This window comes from Catharus ustulatus, chromosome 13 (assembly GCF_009819885.2).
Source record: "Catharus ustulatus isolate bCatUst1 chromosome 13, bCatUst1.pri.v2, whole genome shotgun sequence".
NCBI lineage: Eukaryota > Metazoa > Chordata > Aves > Passeriformes > Turdidae > Catharus > Catharus ustulatus.
The window spans coordinates 1,760,392-1,777,511 of record NC_046233.1 but is presented as its reverse complement, the minus strand read 5'-3'; the positions used below and the strand labels follow the sequence as shown (position 1 = coordinate 1,777,511).

Here is a 17,120-nt window from a genome sequence, read left to right as displayed (position 1 = left end):
GATACCTTATCTATTCTAGCAAGTTCCAGGGGAAGATGGCTTTGGAGGAATTGTACCATCCACAGAGGTGGTTACTGACACTCAGGTTTATGATGTGCTCCAGGACTTGGGCAGATTTCTGCTCTCGTTCATATTCCAAGTAAAGGCTGGATCTCTTTTTTACAAAGTTGGTGATAAAACTCTTCCTGAGCTCAACAGGACAATTTCTATCTCTAAATGCATATGTTGCTGCCTGAGGAATATTTAACTGCTGGGAATGCTGCTTTGGAGCCAATTAGCAGTTTGAGAACCTCTGTGGCCTGGAATGAGCCTCTCATCTCCTTTAATGCTGATAAGTCTGCAAAGAAAATTTGGGAATTAGCAATATCAGTGAGAGCCCTTCCTCCTTTCTCAACTAACTGTAACAGATTTCCAAGTGTTCAAATAATTATTTGTTAACTTTTAACGCATTGGATTCAGATTAGAGGACAAAAGTTTCACTGCAGAAAAGCAGCCTCAGCAAAAAGAGCCACATAACCATGAGCCTCCTAATCAATGAGTCACAGAGAGGTTTTAATGGTCTGATTTATTTGGGAAAAATCACCTAACTTGTGCAGTGATCTGTCACTTTGAATGCTGCTCGTTTCCAGGAGTGTGCAGGGAGTTTCTGAGAGACCAGGTGAGAATTAAACATTGCTGGGGGCTCTCTGGGGAAGGAGAACTCAGGGCAGGTCCCTGCTGAGCTCTTGGAGACATTCCTGGGGTTAAAGGATGTCCTTGGGCTCAGGCTGCAAAGCCTGGGAGCACAAACTCAGCTTAGGAAGGGAAGGAAATAAAGACAGCACAAGCTCCCTGAGATGTGCCAAAGCTGGATTTCTGTTCTGATCCTCCAGGGAAATCCACTCCACATAACTGAGACCAGTCTGACACTGGGAATCAAGGCAACTGAGGAGGAAACCAATAGCAGGAGAAAGACAGAGACAGAAAAGGCATTAGAATTTGAAATAAAATCTGGCCTCATCAACAGACACAATTAAAATGATCCATGGAAGAGATTAGCCAGTAAATAGCTTTCAGCCATATGGCTGAAAATAAAGCGTAAATAACTAAAAATAAAACCTCAAGTGTACAGCAATAATGGAAAACTCCACTTTTTCTGGGTTTCCTGGGGTGGCAGGGAGGGAAGGAGGGCAGAGCCTGGTGGGGCAGTGCTGGAGCATGGACAGCCTGCAGGAGCTGCTGATGTGTAAATGAAACTCACCCTGGAGTAAGGGCACAGAAATTCCTGCACATGAAGAATTCAGTGTTTCTGAAGCACTGGAGGACTCCCAGCTCAGCTCTGGGCAGGGCAGGGCTGGCTGCTGCTCACACCAGGGGTGCACACTCACAGGACTTGGTGGAGGGTTAAAAAAGCAAACTAAAGGTGCTGTGTGTGCTGGTGTAGGAGACTGTGTGGGGCTGGTGGTGGTGGGCTGGACAGCTGGAACAGACACAGAGATCTCTAAAGCCAGGTCTGGGAACTTGTGTTTATTGCAAAGGGAATGGGTGAGAGGGTTTTGCCTGGGGCTGCTCAGAGCAGGGCAGTGAGAGAGTAAAGAGTAATAAAACAAGGGGTGAGAGGGTGGTAAAAGGAAAAGCTGAGAGTAAGAGGTTCCCATTACAACACAATAAATCTTCTTCTATGTTGAATATTCTAATTTCCACTAACCAATCTAATACAATATACAAATCCTACAACATTTATAGTCTGTAAGAATCATTGCATTACCATACTGTGTTACACTTTAAACCCTAAAAAATACTCTTTGGTCCCCTTCTGCCAAGCTAGCAGGGTCTTCTCTGGCCTTCAGACCTGCTCTCAGCAGAAGGAATTGTTCAATCAAGGAGGGATTACTTTCAGCCGGCCATCCTATTGTTTTCTAGTTATTTATTAACTAAGGTTTGGTATCTCAAAGATGGCTTTCATTTTAATTTTCCTTACAGTTTCCATATTCTCAGAATCCTTCTCCAGGCAATCATATTGATAAGGTTTTCCTGGCTGATCCTTCCCAATGTGCTGTCTTTGCAGAATCACAGTTTTGGAGGACGGGAGCCTGCGGATCGTCAACGTCACCAAATCGGACGCGGGGAGCTACACGTGCGTGGCCACCAACCACTTTGGGACAGCCAGCAGCACGGGCAGCCTGCTGGTCAAAGGTGACTAAAACCATTGCTGCTGTGCCTGCCTGGGGCACTCAATCCCATTTATTGTCTTTATTCCTCCTCCAGGGCTGCATTCCAGCCTTTCGGGAATTCCCAGTGTTTGTTCGTGCTCTGTCAAATGTTGTTGTCAAAAGGAAAAGCTGTGATGTGACCAAGATGTTTAAAGGAATAATTGGACAAAGATATTTAAAGGAATAATCTGATAAACAGTGAGAGGCACTGACAAATGTGTTGAATTAATTTTTGCCCTGCTGATGAGTAGTCCAGTGTCTGATTAATTATTATAGGCCATGAACACAGAGGTTATTACCCTTGAAATCACTCTCTATCTCCTTCTCATTTGGGAAAAACCTATATTGGATAGCAAATCAGGAAACATTGATTGCAAAGTGATAAATCAATCAAAAAGCTCTAATGCTGTCAGTTTTAATTCTCCCACACATTGGCAGTGATGGATCATACTCAGTTAGAGCTCTCCTTGTCAGCTCTTTCTGTGGTACATAGGAAATACTTAAAATGTTTCAATGTGGGTTTTAATCCCTGTTTTTTAGAGCTGGAACACATCCAGAGGTCCCTTCCAACCAGTCTGGGATTTTCTTGTAGGGAAGCATGTGGACCCCAACAATCCTTCAAGTCTGGGATTGTTTTGAGTCCTTTGTGTGGCTTTTGCCCACGCTGGTCCCTGAAAACAAGAACAGAGAGAAGTGAAGACCAGAGTTGGGTCTCTGGAGATGTTTTCTCCCTTTTCCTAATCTGGGTTCTCCTAAGAGACACCTGCAGCAAACAGCAGGAAAGGGCTGCTCAAAGGGAGCACAAACATAAAATACTTCATCCATTATCAGAATTATGGAAGGGACCTTAAATCCCACCCAGTGTCCCCCTGCCATGGCAGGGACACCTCCCACTGTCCCAGGGTCCTCCAAAAACCCCATCCAGCCTGGCCTGGGACCCTGCCAGGGATGGGGCATTCCCTGTGACCAGCCTCTGTGTGTCCCAGAGCAAAAATGGGAAATCCAGCCCCAAATCCCCTTTCCCCATGGATGGAATTCCACCCCCAATCCCCCTTTCTCAGGGATGGAATTCCAGCCCCAATCCCCCTTCCCCAGGGATGGAATTCCAGCCCCAATCCCCCTTCCCCAGGGATGGAATTCCAGCCCCAATCCCCCTTTCCCAGGGATGGAATTCCAGCCCCAATCCCCCTTCCCCAGGGATGGAATTCCAGCCCCAATCCCCCTTTCCCAGGGATGGAATTCCAGCCCCAAACCTCCTTCCCCAGGGATGGAATTCTAACCCCAATCTCCCTGCCCCAGGGATGGAATTCCAGCCCAAATCTCCCTGCCCCAGGAACAGCAGCAGGGTGGTTCCAGCTGTTCAGCTCCACATCTGGGGCTGTCCTGGTTTTTCCATAAGAGCCTAAAGTGGAGAATCAGGAGCTGCAGTTCAGGGTCTGCTTTTCCCACCATAAAAAATCCTTTTTGTTTTGTTTTTTTTTTTTCCTGAGGAAGCAGGAGTGACTGGGTTCTGTTATTCCAGTCATGGTTTTGTATCTCCTGCTCATCCTCCCTCCCTCCCAGCACCCAAGGAACATCCTGGAACTCCCAGGAAAGCCTCAGCAGTTGCTGTGCCTGATCTCTGCCTTCCCATGCTCCACAAATCACCTTTCCTCACGCTGAGGTTATAAAGGATTAGTGAGGGCTCTTTTCCCCCTCAGTGCTCTGTTGTGACTCCATTCCATTTGCATTAATGGCAGTGACACATGTGCATGAAGCAGAAATCAGCTCTTAAGCCCAGGATGTGGATATTAACAGCAAACTGAGAAATGCAATTTCCAAGTCTGGCCCATAAAAAGTATAAAAGAGCAGAAACTATTCTGAACTCCAAATGAACTGTGTAAAATATTGTATTACAGAGTGAAATGCTTGAGTTTCCCTGCCCTATGTAAAACATGTGTGAGTTTGACCAGAAATATGAGTGAATTCCTTGTTTTAACTCAGTTCTGTGGTGTACCAAAAGACTAATTTAACAGCTGATGTGGTTTTTGACCTTGAGATCTGCTTGCATTCTTTTATAACTCCTCTTATGTCATTGAGTGAAAAACTGTGAAGGTCAAGACATTTTTTCTAACCTTCCTGTGTTCTTCCATTAATATTGCAGGCTATCCTTTTTTTTTTTTTTATTTTTAATTTCCTTTCTCAGGGCGAGATGCCGACAGTGTCAGAGACAGTGCAGGCAAGGAGGGGAGAGGAGGAAGGGAATGTGTTACACCAGAAGCCAGGAGCTTAAAATAACTCCCTGGCAAACAACCAGAGAAAGATGAATAAATATTCATTTTATGCATGAGTAGACAGTTTAAAAAATATCAAATCCTGACAGGTGCCCATAGGGCTGGGTATTAACATTCTGCTGTCAGGCTGGGTGAGCCCCAGTGGTTTTCTGCAGCAGTGCAGCTGAGCTTTGGGTTTGTTCTGTTGGCTGGTGCTAAATGAGAACCTCTTGGCCTCCAAGACCTGAAATCTTAGAAACTTGCTTGTACAGTTTGACCTTTAAATTAAAAAGCAGGATTGAGTTTGTAAGGCTGGAGAAGCAGTTCCTGCTAAGGCAGTGTTCAGAGCTCTGTAAAACATGGTGTGTGTTTCCATGTATTATATAAATATTAATTTTCCATCTTGTTCCCTCAATTTTTCCTGTACTTGAGGCTAAATGTTCAATTCTTCCAACACACAGAAAGATTAGAGGCTCCCTGAGCACTGGGGGATTAAATGACAAATAGAATAAACAGGCACAGCCTGTACAAAATGAGTTTATTTGTGTTTAATGCAGTGATATCAGCTGGCTGAAAGAGAAAAAGGATTCCAATGAAAGCTGTGGGTGTGGGGAGCACCAGGAGAGGCTCCTGTGCTGAAATCCCAGCAGTGGGAGCAGAGCTGGAGCAGACCCCAAAGGAGCTGGGAGGGGATGTAGCTGATCCCTGGGGATGACAAAGGCTTTGGAGGGCAGGATGTGCTCCCAGCAGACAATTAAAGAGCATTTATTGAAGCTGTTTAATTATTTAATTTAGTGATCAGCTCTGCTTTGGGGACATGGGAGGTGAATGGATCCTGACACCTGTGGCTGCTTCCCAAAACTTTGAGCTCAGCTTTAAATCCACCTCTAGATCTAAACACTTCCATTTAAATACATTTTAATTGAACTTTATCTCTGCTTGGCAGAGCTGGTGCCTGCCTGTTCCTGAGGGGGGTGCAGAATTCTGCTCACGTTGGAGCATCCCTGACAAGGGCAACTTGCAATGGCTTCATTTGCCTGTTTAATTATGATGCACCTTTCACATCCTCCTGCTGCTGTGAGCTCCTCTCGTTTGGGCTGTCACAGGAGGGCTCAAGGCTGTAAAAGCAGAACTTTTGCTGGCTGGAATCAGTGTCACTTTAGCAGGAAAAGAACACACAGATAATGTCAGGAGGTTATTTTGTTCCTCACGCTTGAATAGACTGATAGTCTTGATTTTGTCCAGCACAGTGATTCAAATTATTCCTTATAAAACAGCACATTTTTCATTCCCAGCCTATTCCTCTGTGGGAAGGTTGAAGTGCTGCATTGCAGTTAAAATTGATTAAATACTGTAAATTCTGGCCCATTATCCAGTAACTTTTCAGAGACTTCAGATGTTGCTGCCTTTAAACCTGGAATTCTTGCTGAGTTTGTTCCAGTCCTTTGGGACACAGCATTTTCCTGCTGCAGGAAGTGGCAGTGGGATGTGATGGTCCCCCCTGGCCCCCCATGGTTCTCTCTGCTTCAACATCACTTGATCAGAATTGAAATTTTATTATTTGGAATTTGTGCTGTGCTTGCCTTGTGTCTGTGGGGTTTGCTTTAAGTTTTGGGGTTTTTAAATCAGTGAATTCCAGTAACTGTGAATTTTGCCAGCTGTTCTCAGCTCTGTTGAGTTTGAAGGGACTTTGGAATAACTGGGATATCAATTCCTTGGAGTGGGGTTTTAGTTTTTTCCCCAAGAGGAAGAATTAACCACACATTAAGATGTTGAGGGTTTGTTTTTTTTATCATGAACCAAGGGAAAATTACAGCAGCTACTGAAATCTATTGACCACATTCCCAGGAGCCCTCTCCACACCTCCCTGACTTTTTCCCCTTTTTCTGCTGCTTTGCCCCTATGGAAAAGCTGTCCCAGGAATTGCTGCAGGCATTTTCCATCCCACCCATCCCTATTCTGGGTTTAGTCGTTGTCCTTTTGCAACACGAGTGGCCCCTCTGTGTTTAAGGCCATGCAAAATCTTTATTTTTCTCTCCTCATCCTTCAGCATAATTTTAAATTCATGTTGGTTATGCCTCAGCCCTTAAAAATGGACCTGGTTAAGTGACAGCTGCTGTTGAAAGCACAAAATATAATTTAAAAAAAAAAGAGAGGCAGAGTTTAAAGGAATAATCCCAGAGCAGCACTGGAGGGTTTTCCATATTTTCTGGGTGTTTTGTAATTTTCCTGGATAGAACACAAGGTTTGTGTTCAGCTGGTGTCAAAACCAAGATAAAGACTCAACTCTGAAACCATCAAGTTCCCTTATTCTTAAATTTTGTTTTAGCATTTGCTGAACACAATTTTTATATGTAGTCCAGCCGTGAATGAATATTCCTTATCAGATCTGGGATTTTTTTTAATTTCATGGAGGAAAAGTCAATTTAGAGTATGAACTTGTCCTCCAGAATCTCTAAATCAGGGATTTGTAGGCAAAAAAAGCTCAGAGAGCGCCATGGAGTCATGAAGGCTCTGATTTATTCATGAGAACATGTTATGTATTCTCATGTTTAAGAAATAAAACTTATTTCTAAGTTAGGAAAAAACCTTTCTTGACTTCTGAGTCACAACCAGCAGCAAAACTTGATTTCCACCACTGACAGGGAAAGCCAGAATCTTTGGCCATGAAATTGCAAAGGAAAATATTCCTCTCTAATTGGACTCTTTCCACTGACACCAATTATTTGCAGGACACAATTAAGGCTCTTTTGCTGGGATTAAATAAAATGATGACCCAGAGCAGGGTGTGAAGGGACAATAAATGACAGAGCTGAGATTCCACCTCCTCTGCCTCAAACCTGGCTTTGAGCTGAGCTTTGCTGAGCTCCTTCCCCAGCCCTGGGGGAATCCTGGAGCAGGAGAATCCAGCTGTGATCTCCCTGTGGCACCTGGAACATGAGGTTCAGCTGGATTTTGGGGTTTTTCCCTTTTCCAGCTGCCAAGGTTGCTATGTGGTGCTGACCCACACCCCTTGTGCAGGTGTGGGGGCTCAGTTTGGGTTTCAGCACTGGCAGCTTTGGTAAATCTGGTTTCCCTCCCAGCCCTGTTCAGTGAGGACCTGAGGCCATCACCAAAATCAGGAAGATGAAATCACTGTGGATCCTGTCAGCATCCCTGCTTTTCTGGCAGCTAATTGAAGCAAAATGGTTGGGGTTATTCTGAGGTGGCAAAATGAGCAGCAGAAACCCCTGTGCTCTTGAGCTTTCCCCAACAACAACTCTGCTCTCTGATTTTCTGAGTGTGAACGTGTCAAACAGAGCTGATCCCTGCTCTGGGACAGGGACAGCACTCAGGGAAGGGCTGCAGCTGTGCTAGGGCAGGGTTGGGGTGGATTTTTGGGAAAGATTCTTCCCCCAGAGGGTGCTGGGCACTGCCCAGGCTCCAGGAGAGTTTGGAAAACCCTCCCAGGGATGCCCAGGTGGGATTTGGGCTGTCTGGAGAGGCTGGGCTGGACAATCCCTGGGTGTCCCTTCCAGCTCAGGATGTTCCCTGGGTCTGTGACTCTGATCTGTGAGCAGGGAAGGGCTGGGGACACCCTGAGGATGAGGATGAGGATGAGGATGAGGATGAGGGTCAGGATGAGCAGCCCTTTGGGGACAGGTCCTGTCACAGGTTTGTGGCCAAGGCTTGGCTCACAGATCTGTGAATGAACAGCACAGCCAGAGCTCTCAGTTCCTTACTGAGGAAAATAAAAACCCAGTCAGCTGCTAAGGACAAACCCAGTGAATGGCAGAGAGAGAGATGGAAAAGAAATCAAATCCCAGTAATAAAATCAAACACCAGCTCTCAGGGCTGGCTGAATGAAGTAAGTTCAGAGTTTCTTTTTTCTCTTGTAAGCACTTACTGCTCATAACAAATAAAACTTGTAAACATAACACAAGTGTTAAGCTTCATTAAATTTGCAGCAGACAATTAATTCTTTTTTTCCAGGCAATTCAGAGGTTCTTCTGTAGTGCTGATTTAGTTTAATTGAACATATTACCACAAGCAGACAATAAGAAATATATTGAAGATATCCATCTGGCTCCCAGTGCAAAGCTGTGTGTCGTTTGCTGGGGCTGTCACAGACCTTACTAATTGCCTCATTTTGGCTCTTTCACAATCAGTGTGATTTAGCCATTAACATGATAAAAGTCATCTTGGTGAAGAGCTGGATATTAAAAAGCATAGATCTCCTGCCTTGCTCTGGTGCCACTTTTGGACTGATCTCCAGCATTATTGGAGTGATATTTTTCAAAGCAGAAATACAAATAGGAGCAGCTTCCCCAGGTTCCTGTGGGCTTGTGATGGAGGGGGAATGTGACTCTGGATTTGGGAAATGCCACAGATTGTTCCCCCCCACCACCTTCTCCTTTCTCCTCACTGTCCCTCCATGCCCCAGCCAACCTTCAGGCACATCAAGGGTCTTAAAACTGATATTTGCTAAATGGTAAATAATGGAATCACCACTGCAGCAAGTGCTGGTGCTGACAGATACACCTGATTCAGCACACAAAGTGGAAAAATGTATATTTTTTAGAAAAGTTCAACCATTATGTCTGAATAATCTGTAGAGAGGGGAAAAATATTTTTGTTCTGTATTTTTACCTTAAACTCACAATGTATTACAGGGCCAGCATTATTGCAACCTCCCCCACCACAGGAAAAAAAAAGGTTTGAATAATACCTTTAAAAGCTCAGCATTTTTGTTTTAGGAATTTTTCTGACCTCTCCCCAAAAAAGCAGGAGGTTCAGGAGTTTTCCATCGTTAATAAAGGACTGGATTGTTCAGCTCATCACTGAAAATCAGATCCATACATCAGCTGAAGAGGAGATGACCTATAGGTTAAACACAGACTCTTAATGAGACAAAAGCAGATTAATGAACAATTTTCATCAACTCACTTCAATTCATTTTAACACGCTGCATTTCAGAAAGGTTAAAATATTTGTCAGCTTTCGAATACAAATGAAAGCCCAGCGTGGTTAAAACAAAACCATAGATCACATTTAAACCCAGGGAAATTCAGTGAGTGTGTTTATGTGTGTGATTGGACATAAATCATAATTAACAAATTATTTTGCTGTGAGACCCTGGCACAGGGTGCCCAGAGAAGTTGTGACCTGGGAGTGTCCAGGGCCAGGCTGGACAGGGCTTGGAGCAGCCTGGGCTGGTGGAAGTGATTCCTTCCAGCTCAGGATCTTCTCTCTCATGCTGTTGGAGAACTCAAGCTGCAGATCTCAGTCCCTGCAGCTCTCTGTGCCTCTCCAGTGCAGGCACAGCAATTCCAGGCAGTGGGAAATCTCTCTCCTTGGGTTTTTAGTTCTGTGGAGCTGCCCAGGAGTGCAGAAGATGGAACATGACAGCTGCAGGGCACGTTCTGAGCTGTGCCTGGCATTGCATGGGGTGTGTCCCATCCCCTCCTGGCTGACCCTGGGCTCTGAGCTGCCCCAGGGCTCTGATGGATGTTTGGTGTGGATCCCAGGGGAGGGCACAGGGAGCTGGTCCTTCCTTCAAAGGGTGCAGTGGGATGAGCTGCCAGGCAGGAGCTCCATGGGAATTCCACAAGTCCTGGGTGGATTAGGGTGACACTCAGAGGGGAAGCACTAAAACAGAAACCTGAGGTGGGGGAAGGTGTCCCCAGTCGGTGTCCCCAGCTCTCCAGGAATTCAGAGAGGGGGAGATGATGATCTCAGTGTGAGCTGCACTGACTGCAGCTCTCTGCTCCAGGTGAGTGGGAGAACCAAGAAAATGAACTTCAACATCCTTGAAACCAGTGACTCCAGCAGGCTGGCCCCAGGGTGATGTGTACAACATCAAAGAGAGAGAGGAATGTTCAGAGAGCTCATTTTCTGTGGCAGGAAGTGTGAGAGTGCTGCAGACAGGAATCTGGGACAGGTTTGGGGAAATCCCAGTCCTTTTGTGCATTTTCTCAGCAGCACTTTTGGAAGCAGCTTAGCAGAGCCAAGCACCCCAGGATTTGAGCAGGGAGTTTTTCTCCCTGAGCCTGGATTGCCAGCAGGTTACTCAGAGTTCCTTATCAGATCAGAAAATCCAGATAAACCTGGGAGTGACATGGGGGTATCTGCAGCACTGCTGAACGAGAGGGAGGAGCTGCTTCAATCCTGGGGCTCCTGCAACCTGATTTTCCCTTTTTTATAGTGCAAGATGATGAGCAATCCCATCAGAGATCTCCTGGAGACAGGAGTCTCTTGTCCTCATCCCAAAATACAAAAGTTCAGAAGCAGGTGGACTCTGAAATAATGGAATTCCCTCACTGAACTGACCTGCCATGGCTTGGGTTGGTGATCTCTGTCTGTGTCAGTCACACACACACTTGGAATATGAATTTTGCTTTCATTTGAAGTTATTAAGTGGGCCATGAAGAGCCAATCCAATTTGTAGGGTTTAGCACTGTGTTTTCTTCCAGGTTCGTTGTGAATATAGAATTTATTTAGGAAATCAGTAATATTTCAGCAGTGAAACTTTCAGTTCCCATCCTAGGGGCACAGTAAAAAGTCTCTGTAAAAATCCATCAGTCCTGGCAGCTAAACTGAGCAGTTGACAATGAAATCATTGCCTGCAGAGACAGCCACGAGTGGGAGTGTCTGGGAGAAAACTCCAGCCTGTGACTGACCCAACACTGAAAGCAGGAGAGCTGGAGCTGCTCTTCTCCACTTCCCTCTGTGTGTCTTTGCAATCCTGGCCTTGGAATTATTTACATAAGAAAAACTCGTGGCTAATTTGAGGCAAAATGCCACAGAACAGCAGAAATGTCAGGGCCACTTTAATGATGCTCTGTGGGGGAGATTCCTTCAGGAGGATTTTGAGCAAGTTCTAATGAGGAATGTTCTTGGGGGTTGTTATTTCCATTTCACCTGTGATCCTTGCTGCCTCCACCCTGCCCCTGACATCAGCAGCAGAGCAGGAGCACAGCCCTCAGAATGTGAGCTTTGTCTTCTCTGTGAGCACTAATTAGAATGAGTCACTTCCTTAGGAGGGAGCACAGGGCACCCTGAGCCAATCTCCTCTTCACCAGGAAACAAATGAGACCTTTCCAGCCCAGGGAATTTCGTTTCAGTGTTTGTTTGGGGGGTCCCTGTCACAGGGTTTGTTCAGTAATGGGAGTTTGGGCGTCACACTCGTGGAGGTCTCAGTGGGGAGGCAAGAAAAAGCTCATCTCAAATAAAAATATCTGCTGTGCACAGTGGTACAGAGACAAAACAGTTTCTAATGAAGGCCTGATCCATTTTATAGGCTGGGCAAATAAGGCAGCAGAGACTTTTAATGACTTGCTCAAGGTCAGGCAGAAAGTGAGGAGGAGAACTCATTTTATTCCCAATTACTCCAAGGCTGTGCCCACGCTGGAGCAACCTTCCTCTTCATGTGGCACTCCTCCTCCTCCTCTTTTGCTTGTCTTAATTCTCTTTCTGATGGAATTGTTGAGCTTAATTGTTCCCATTTGGCTGTGACTCAAAGTCCCAATGTCCAGGGTGGTGTTTGAGGGGCTGGGAGCAGAGCTGAAATCTCCCCCTGCTTTTGTTTTCTGTGTTTCCTGGTGCTTGGAACATCCTGAGGTTTGCAGCTGTTGTACTTTCTTTGATTTCAACTTGCAGGTGCTTTTTGATAATGTGTGTTTGCCACAGGTTAGAAGGGAATAGTTAAAAAAAAAAAATAGAAAAAAAAAAAAGAGTTAAAACTTTTTCTGTTTTCAGGTGTATCCCTAGGTGCTCCCCTCCATTCCCTTTCCACAGTGGCACGAGGGAAGATGAATGTCTTGGGCTTGATAAATGTCCTGGCCACCAAGCCTGGCTTATCCCAAGGCAGGGATGACACAGCCAAGCTTGATCTGTGTGACATTAAGGATGGTTAAGCTGTGGATCATTCACTGGGGAGCTGGAAAGTCCAGCCAGGGATTTTCTGGATATTCAGTGAGTTTGACAGCCCAAGAGGCATCTGCTCCTAATGACTCTTAATTTGGGATTTATTCTGGCACAGCAGCTAATCCCAAACATCTTGGTGCTGAGGAGAAGGGTGGGTATCAGGCATGGAATTCACCTGGGAAAGGCCTAAAATACACACTTGGGCATTAAAAATGCAAAGCCTGTGGCAGCCACTCCATGATTGTGCAGTTGGAGTGCCTGGATGTTGTATTTTTGCTTTTTGATTTATGATCAGCACTATTAAAAACAGGTAAAAACACCAGAAACAAACAAACCCCAGAGGGTGAACTGTTCCAAGGGGCAAAATGTTGTTGGGCACCGTGTCCAAGGGCTTCCATCTGCACAATTCCCCTGGCTTGTGGCACAAGGAGAGCAGTGATTGATCCCTGAGTGACTTGCAATTTATCACAGATTAGATATGATTTGTGCTGTATCTGATTAACCTTCTCTGCCATCATTCCTGCAATGACAGTAGATTATTCCATACTTGAGAAGACAGATATCAGCTCTTGGCAATCAATAGCCCACAAAAGGTGACACCTTGAATTCCCTGGGTTGTCCACAGAGATTGTCACCAGCGCCTGGATCGTTTGTCAGACACAGAGCTCTCACCTGGGACAGCTCTGGGCTTTATTTTAGTCTTTATTTTAGTCTTTATTTTAGGCTTTATTTTAGTCAGTGCAGAGCTGGAGAAGGATGTTGGAGGTTCCTGGTGCAATCAGGCACTGCTGCAAAGAGCAAGAACAAATTTCCCTGAGTGACAGAGCTGATTGTCATCTCCAGAGCCCATCACACGTGATTTGCTTTGTGGCAATTGTATGGAGAGAGCTTGATTTGCTCAGGTTGCATTAAACTGGGAAAAGGAGGCTGAAGTGGAGTGTTGGGTCCTCTCCTCACTCCCTGCACTCTCTCTGGAGTGGATGCATTTTCAGATATTTGTCTGTGAATTTGCTCTAATGGCACAGCCCTCCCCAGCATTCTCCTTGTTTTCAGATTGGAATTAATTGAAATTTATTGTTCAGCCAGGCCAAGGATGCAGATGGGGTGTGCAGAGGGCAGTCCCCTGATGAGTGCCCTCTCCCTTCTGGGCACTGGGGACATTCCTTGCTGGCACAGACACTCTGCCATCCACTTGGGAGAGTTTTCCATCTGTGGGAAGCTCTTTAGTGGAGCTGGGGAGGGAAAACAGCCAAAGTCTCCTCTTAAACAACCTTACCCATCCTCCAGAACATTCCTGACAAAGGGGCTCAGGCTCCCAGCTGTAATCCCATATCCCCACTCTGCCCTGGGGTGATTTAAGCCAAACAAGTGGCTTAAAGATAAGGATCCTGAGCGTGTCCTGAGCGCCCAGCTCAGCCCTGTGTGGTGCAGAACTGAGGCTGAGCTCTGCCAGGAAGGGTCAGATGTTCCATCCCTGCCTTCCCTAATCCCTGCTGAATGCTGGCAGACATCAGTGCTGCCTGATGGCATGGACAGCTCTAATCACTAACCACAAATACTTCTAAAATCAGAGCTAAGTGACTTTAGTCCCAGGCCTAAAGTCCCTTTTCAACACTGATAGTGTCTCCTTTTAATAGGATTATATTTTATTAGGCTGAACTGCCATAGTACACACCAGAGGGTGGAAATGCTGCAGAATCTTCTGTTAAGGATGTGTGTAATAGCTGATTGTAGAGAAAAAAAGAGATAAATTGGCATGAAAGCCAAGTGGCTGCTCCTGAAAGCGTCTGTGTGACTCAGCACAGCTCACAGGTGGGATATTCTAAAGGCCAATTGCTGGAAATACTTAACCTTTTCCCCATTTCTTTTTCATCTCAATTTTGGTCATGCCCCATGAAGTACTCAATCTATTCAGCTGTAACTTGCTCTGCTAATTCCTCTATGTGTGCAGTCACTCACTGGGTTTTAATCTCTTTAATTCAGGGCTGTATTTTCCTCTCTCCTGCTCATCTCAGTGTCTAGTGACAGAGCACTCAGAGCTCCCAGAAGTTTCATCAGTCAGGTCTCAGAGGCTTTTGACTTTATGGTCCTGGATAAATATTTCATTCACAAATAGGGGGAAAAAAAATAGAGCACATTTGAGTATTTTCATGTATTGGGCTTTGATTCCTTGGTTGCTCATAGAAACCAGATCCTCCAGGATTGATTTTTATTATATCCAGACATGATTTGCCTTGGAATCAATACAATAATGTAAAATGTCATTGCAAATAGAGGACGTTGATCTGAGATGCATTTATTAACTCCTGCTGATAAAAGCCAAAATGGAATTGGTTAACATGCTCGTATTCAAAAAAAAACCAACAAAAAAAGGAAAAAATTAGTCCCAAATGCTCGAGTTCGAGTTCATCTACAAGAAAAACACATCTTAAAATATTGTACAGGAAATGGTTTATGCAAATAAGGAAAATCTATCTGGATCTTTAACACTGTAACACTAAGCTGAGAGAATTGGGTAATTAGCTGGTTAAGCAAACTGGAAATTGCTGCTTATCTGCCCAGGGCCTCATAAGGAATATCAGCAGCCAGGAGCATTTCCAACAGACCTTCCCTACCCTGGAAAACAGGGAAGGGACATGTACTGCAGACCTCAGGGCAGGCTGAAGTTAGGGCTTGGTGACCTTGGAGTCTTTTACAGCCTTAATGATTCCATGGTTCTGCAGGATCTTGTACAACATCCCCTTCACTCCCCAGCAGCATGGAAGTGCAAACAAGGCTGGAAGAAGAAAGGAAGGAATAAATCTTTGCAAAATTTTCTTTAGAAGTAAGATAGTCTGAAAGAACTGCTGGTTTGGGGGCTGTGGAGGGGAGTGCTGATTCCTTCAGGGTTTGTATGCTGGATAAATGTGAAAAAACCCGAGGATTCCTTTCTGTTCCTTCTCCTTCAACCTCCTCCTGTGTGCTGGGATAGATTTCTAAATAAGCATTTAGGTTTTAGCTGCAGCCAGCCTTGGAAATGCTGCCATCATCCCTTCCCTTTTCAATCTGCCTCTGGATGCTCAGTGCAGTGATTCCAACAGGAGCTGCAGCTGCTGGGCACCTCCAGTTCCTGATCAGAGTCAGACACCCCGAGCTCCCCAGCAGCTCCTCTGGCACCACAGATCCAGGGTGTGCTCAGGGTTTGGGGCATCCTTCCCTTCAAAACCCCTCTGGATCCATCCCCTGGAGAGGCTCACACAGCCCCAGGGGTGAGGAGGCTGGGAATGGGATGTTGGGTCTGGAAAAACCCCAAAACCCCTCTGGATCCATTCTCTGGAGAGGCTCACACAGCCCCAGGGCTGAGCCAGGCTGGAATGGGATGTTGGGACTGGAAAAACCCCAAACCCCTCTGGATCTATCCCCTGGAGGGACTCACACAGCCCCAGGGCTGAGCCAGGCTGGAATGGGATGTTGGGTCTGGAAAAACCCCAAAACCTCTCTGGTCAGAGGGAAACAGAATCTGTGCCACCGTGTCTGGCTCTCCCCACGTTACTCCAAAGCTGCTCTGCACTGACCTATTTTTTTAAGGACAAAAAAAGGAGAAAAAAAGCATTTTCTGTGAGTGTCAGCCTCTGCTGAGGTTTGTGGTGCCACTGCACTGGTGTCACAGCCTGCAGATGGATGGGACACGCACAGAGCTGTGTTCCCTAAGCAAATCCTCCTCCCCAAGGGACCCCTGGGCTGGTTCCCTGCACATGGGCTCACTGTGACCCAGGACAATCCTGGTCCTGCAGCCTGGGGGGTGCAATTGGAAATGCATCCCCAAATGCATCCCCAAATGCATCCCCAAATGCATCCCAGGATCACTAAATGCATCCCAGCATCCCCAAATTCATCCCAGCATCCCCAAATTCATCCCAGCATCCCAAATTCATCCCAGCATCTCCAAATGCATCCCCAAAATTCATCCTAGCATCTTCAAAATTCATCCCAGCATCCCAAATTCATCCCAGCATCCCCAAACACATCCCAGCATCCCTAAATATATCCTAGCATCACTAAATGCATCCCAGCATCTCCAAATTCATCCCAGCATCCATAAATGCATCCCAGCATCCCAAATGCATGCCAGCATCCATAAATTCATCCCAGCATCCCAAAGAGCCGGGAGCTGATGCACTAAGGGCTGATGATAAAGGAGACAGGGGAAGCAATTACAGCTTTCCCACAGATGGGAGGTGCTGCTCAGCTCCCTGTCTTCCAAGGAAGAAAGGAAACTTTGCTAAAATCTCTTGTAGGATAAATTAAATCCATTTAATCAGCCAGAAGGACCCCGAATGTAAAGCCAAGGGAGGAAAACGGGGATTTCAGGCAGGACTAAGGGAGGTGAGAGCCAGCTGGGTCAGGGCTGGGCATCAGAGCCCTGCTGGAGGCTTTGCTCCATCCCCAGGAGCTCTCAGGCTGCTCAGAGTCTCTGGAAAAGCCATGGAGAACTGGGAATGCTGACACAGAGAGCATCCCCCAGGGACGGAGCTCTGCTGTTCCCGAGCCTCCAGTGACACCTAGGGACATCCCTGCTGTGTGCAGGGGCACATCACTGCTCCTGCCGCCCCAGGGATGATCCTGCCACCCCAGGGACGCTCCTGCCACCCCAGGGCTAATCCTGCCACTCCAGGGACAATCCTGCCACCCCAGGGACAATCCTGCCACCCCAGGGACAATCCTGCCACCCCAGGGATGCTCCTGCCACCCCAGGGATGATCCTGCCACCCCAGGAATGATCCTGCTCGGG

The 17,120-nt window shown here is 46.2% G+C and overlaps 1 protein-coding gene across 1 annotated transcript in view; it reads left to right on the top strand.

Annotated features, from left to right (window-relative positions):
- The window catches only part of CNTN4 (contactin 4), a 271,602-nt gene that overhangs the window by 236,469 nt on the left and 18,013 nt on the right, over nt 1-17,120 (top strand). Inside the window, 1 exon segment of the mRNA XM_033071468.1 lies at nt 2,048-2,175. Coding sequence (XP_032927359.1) covers nt 2,048-2,175 — 128 coding nt within the window.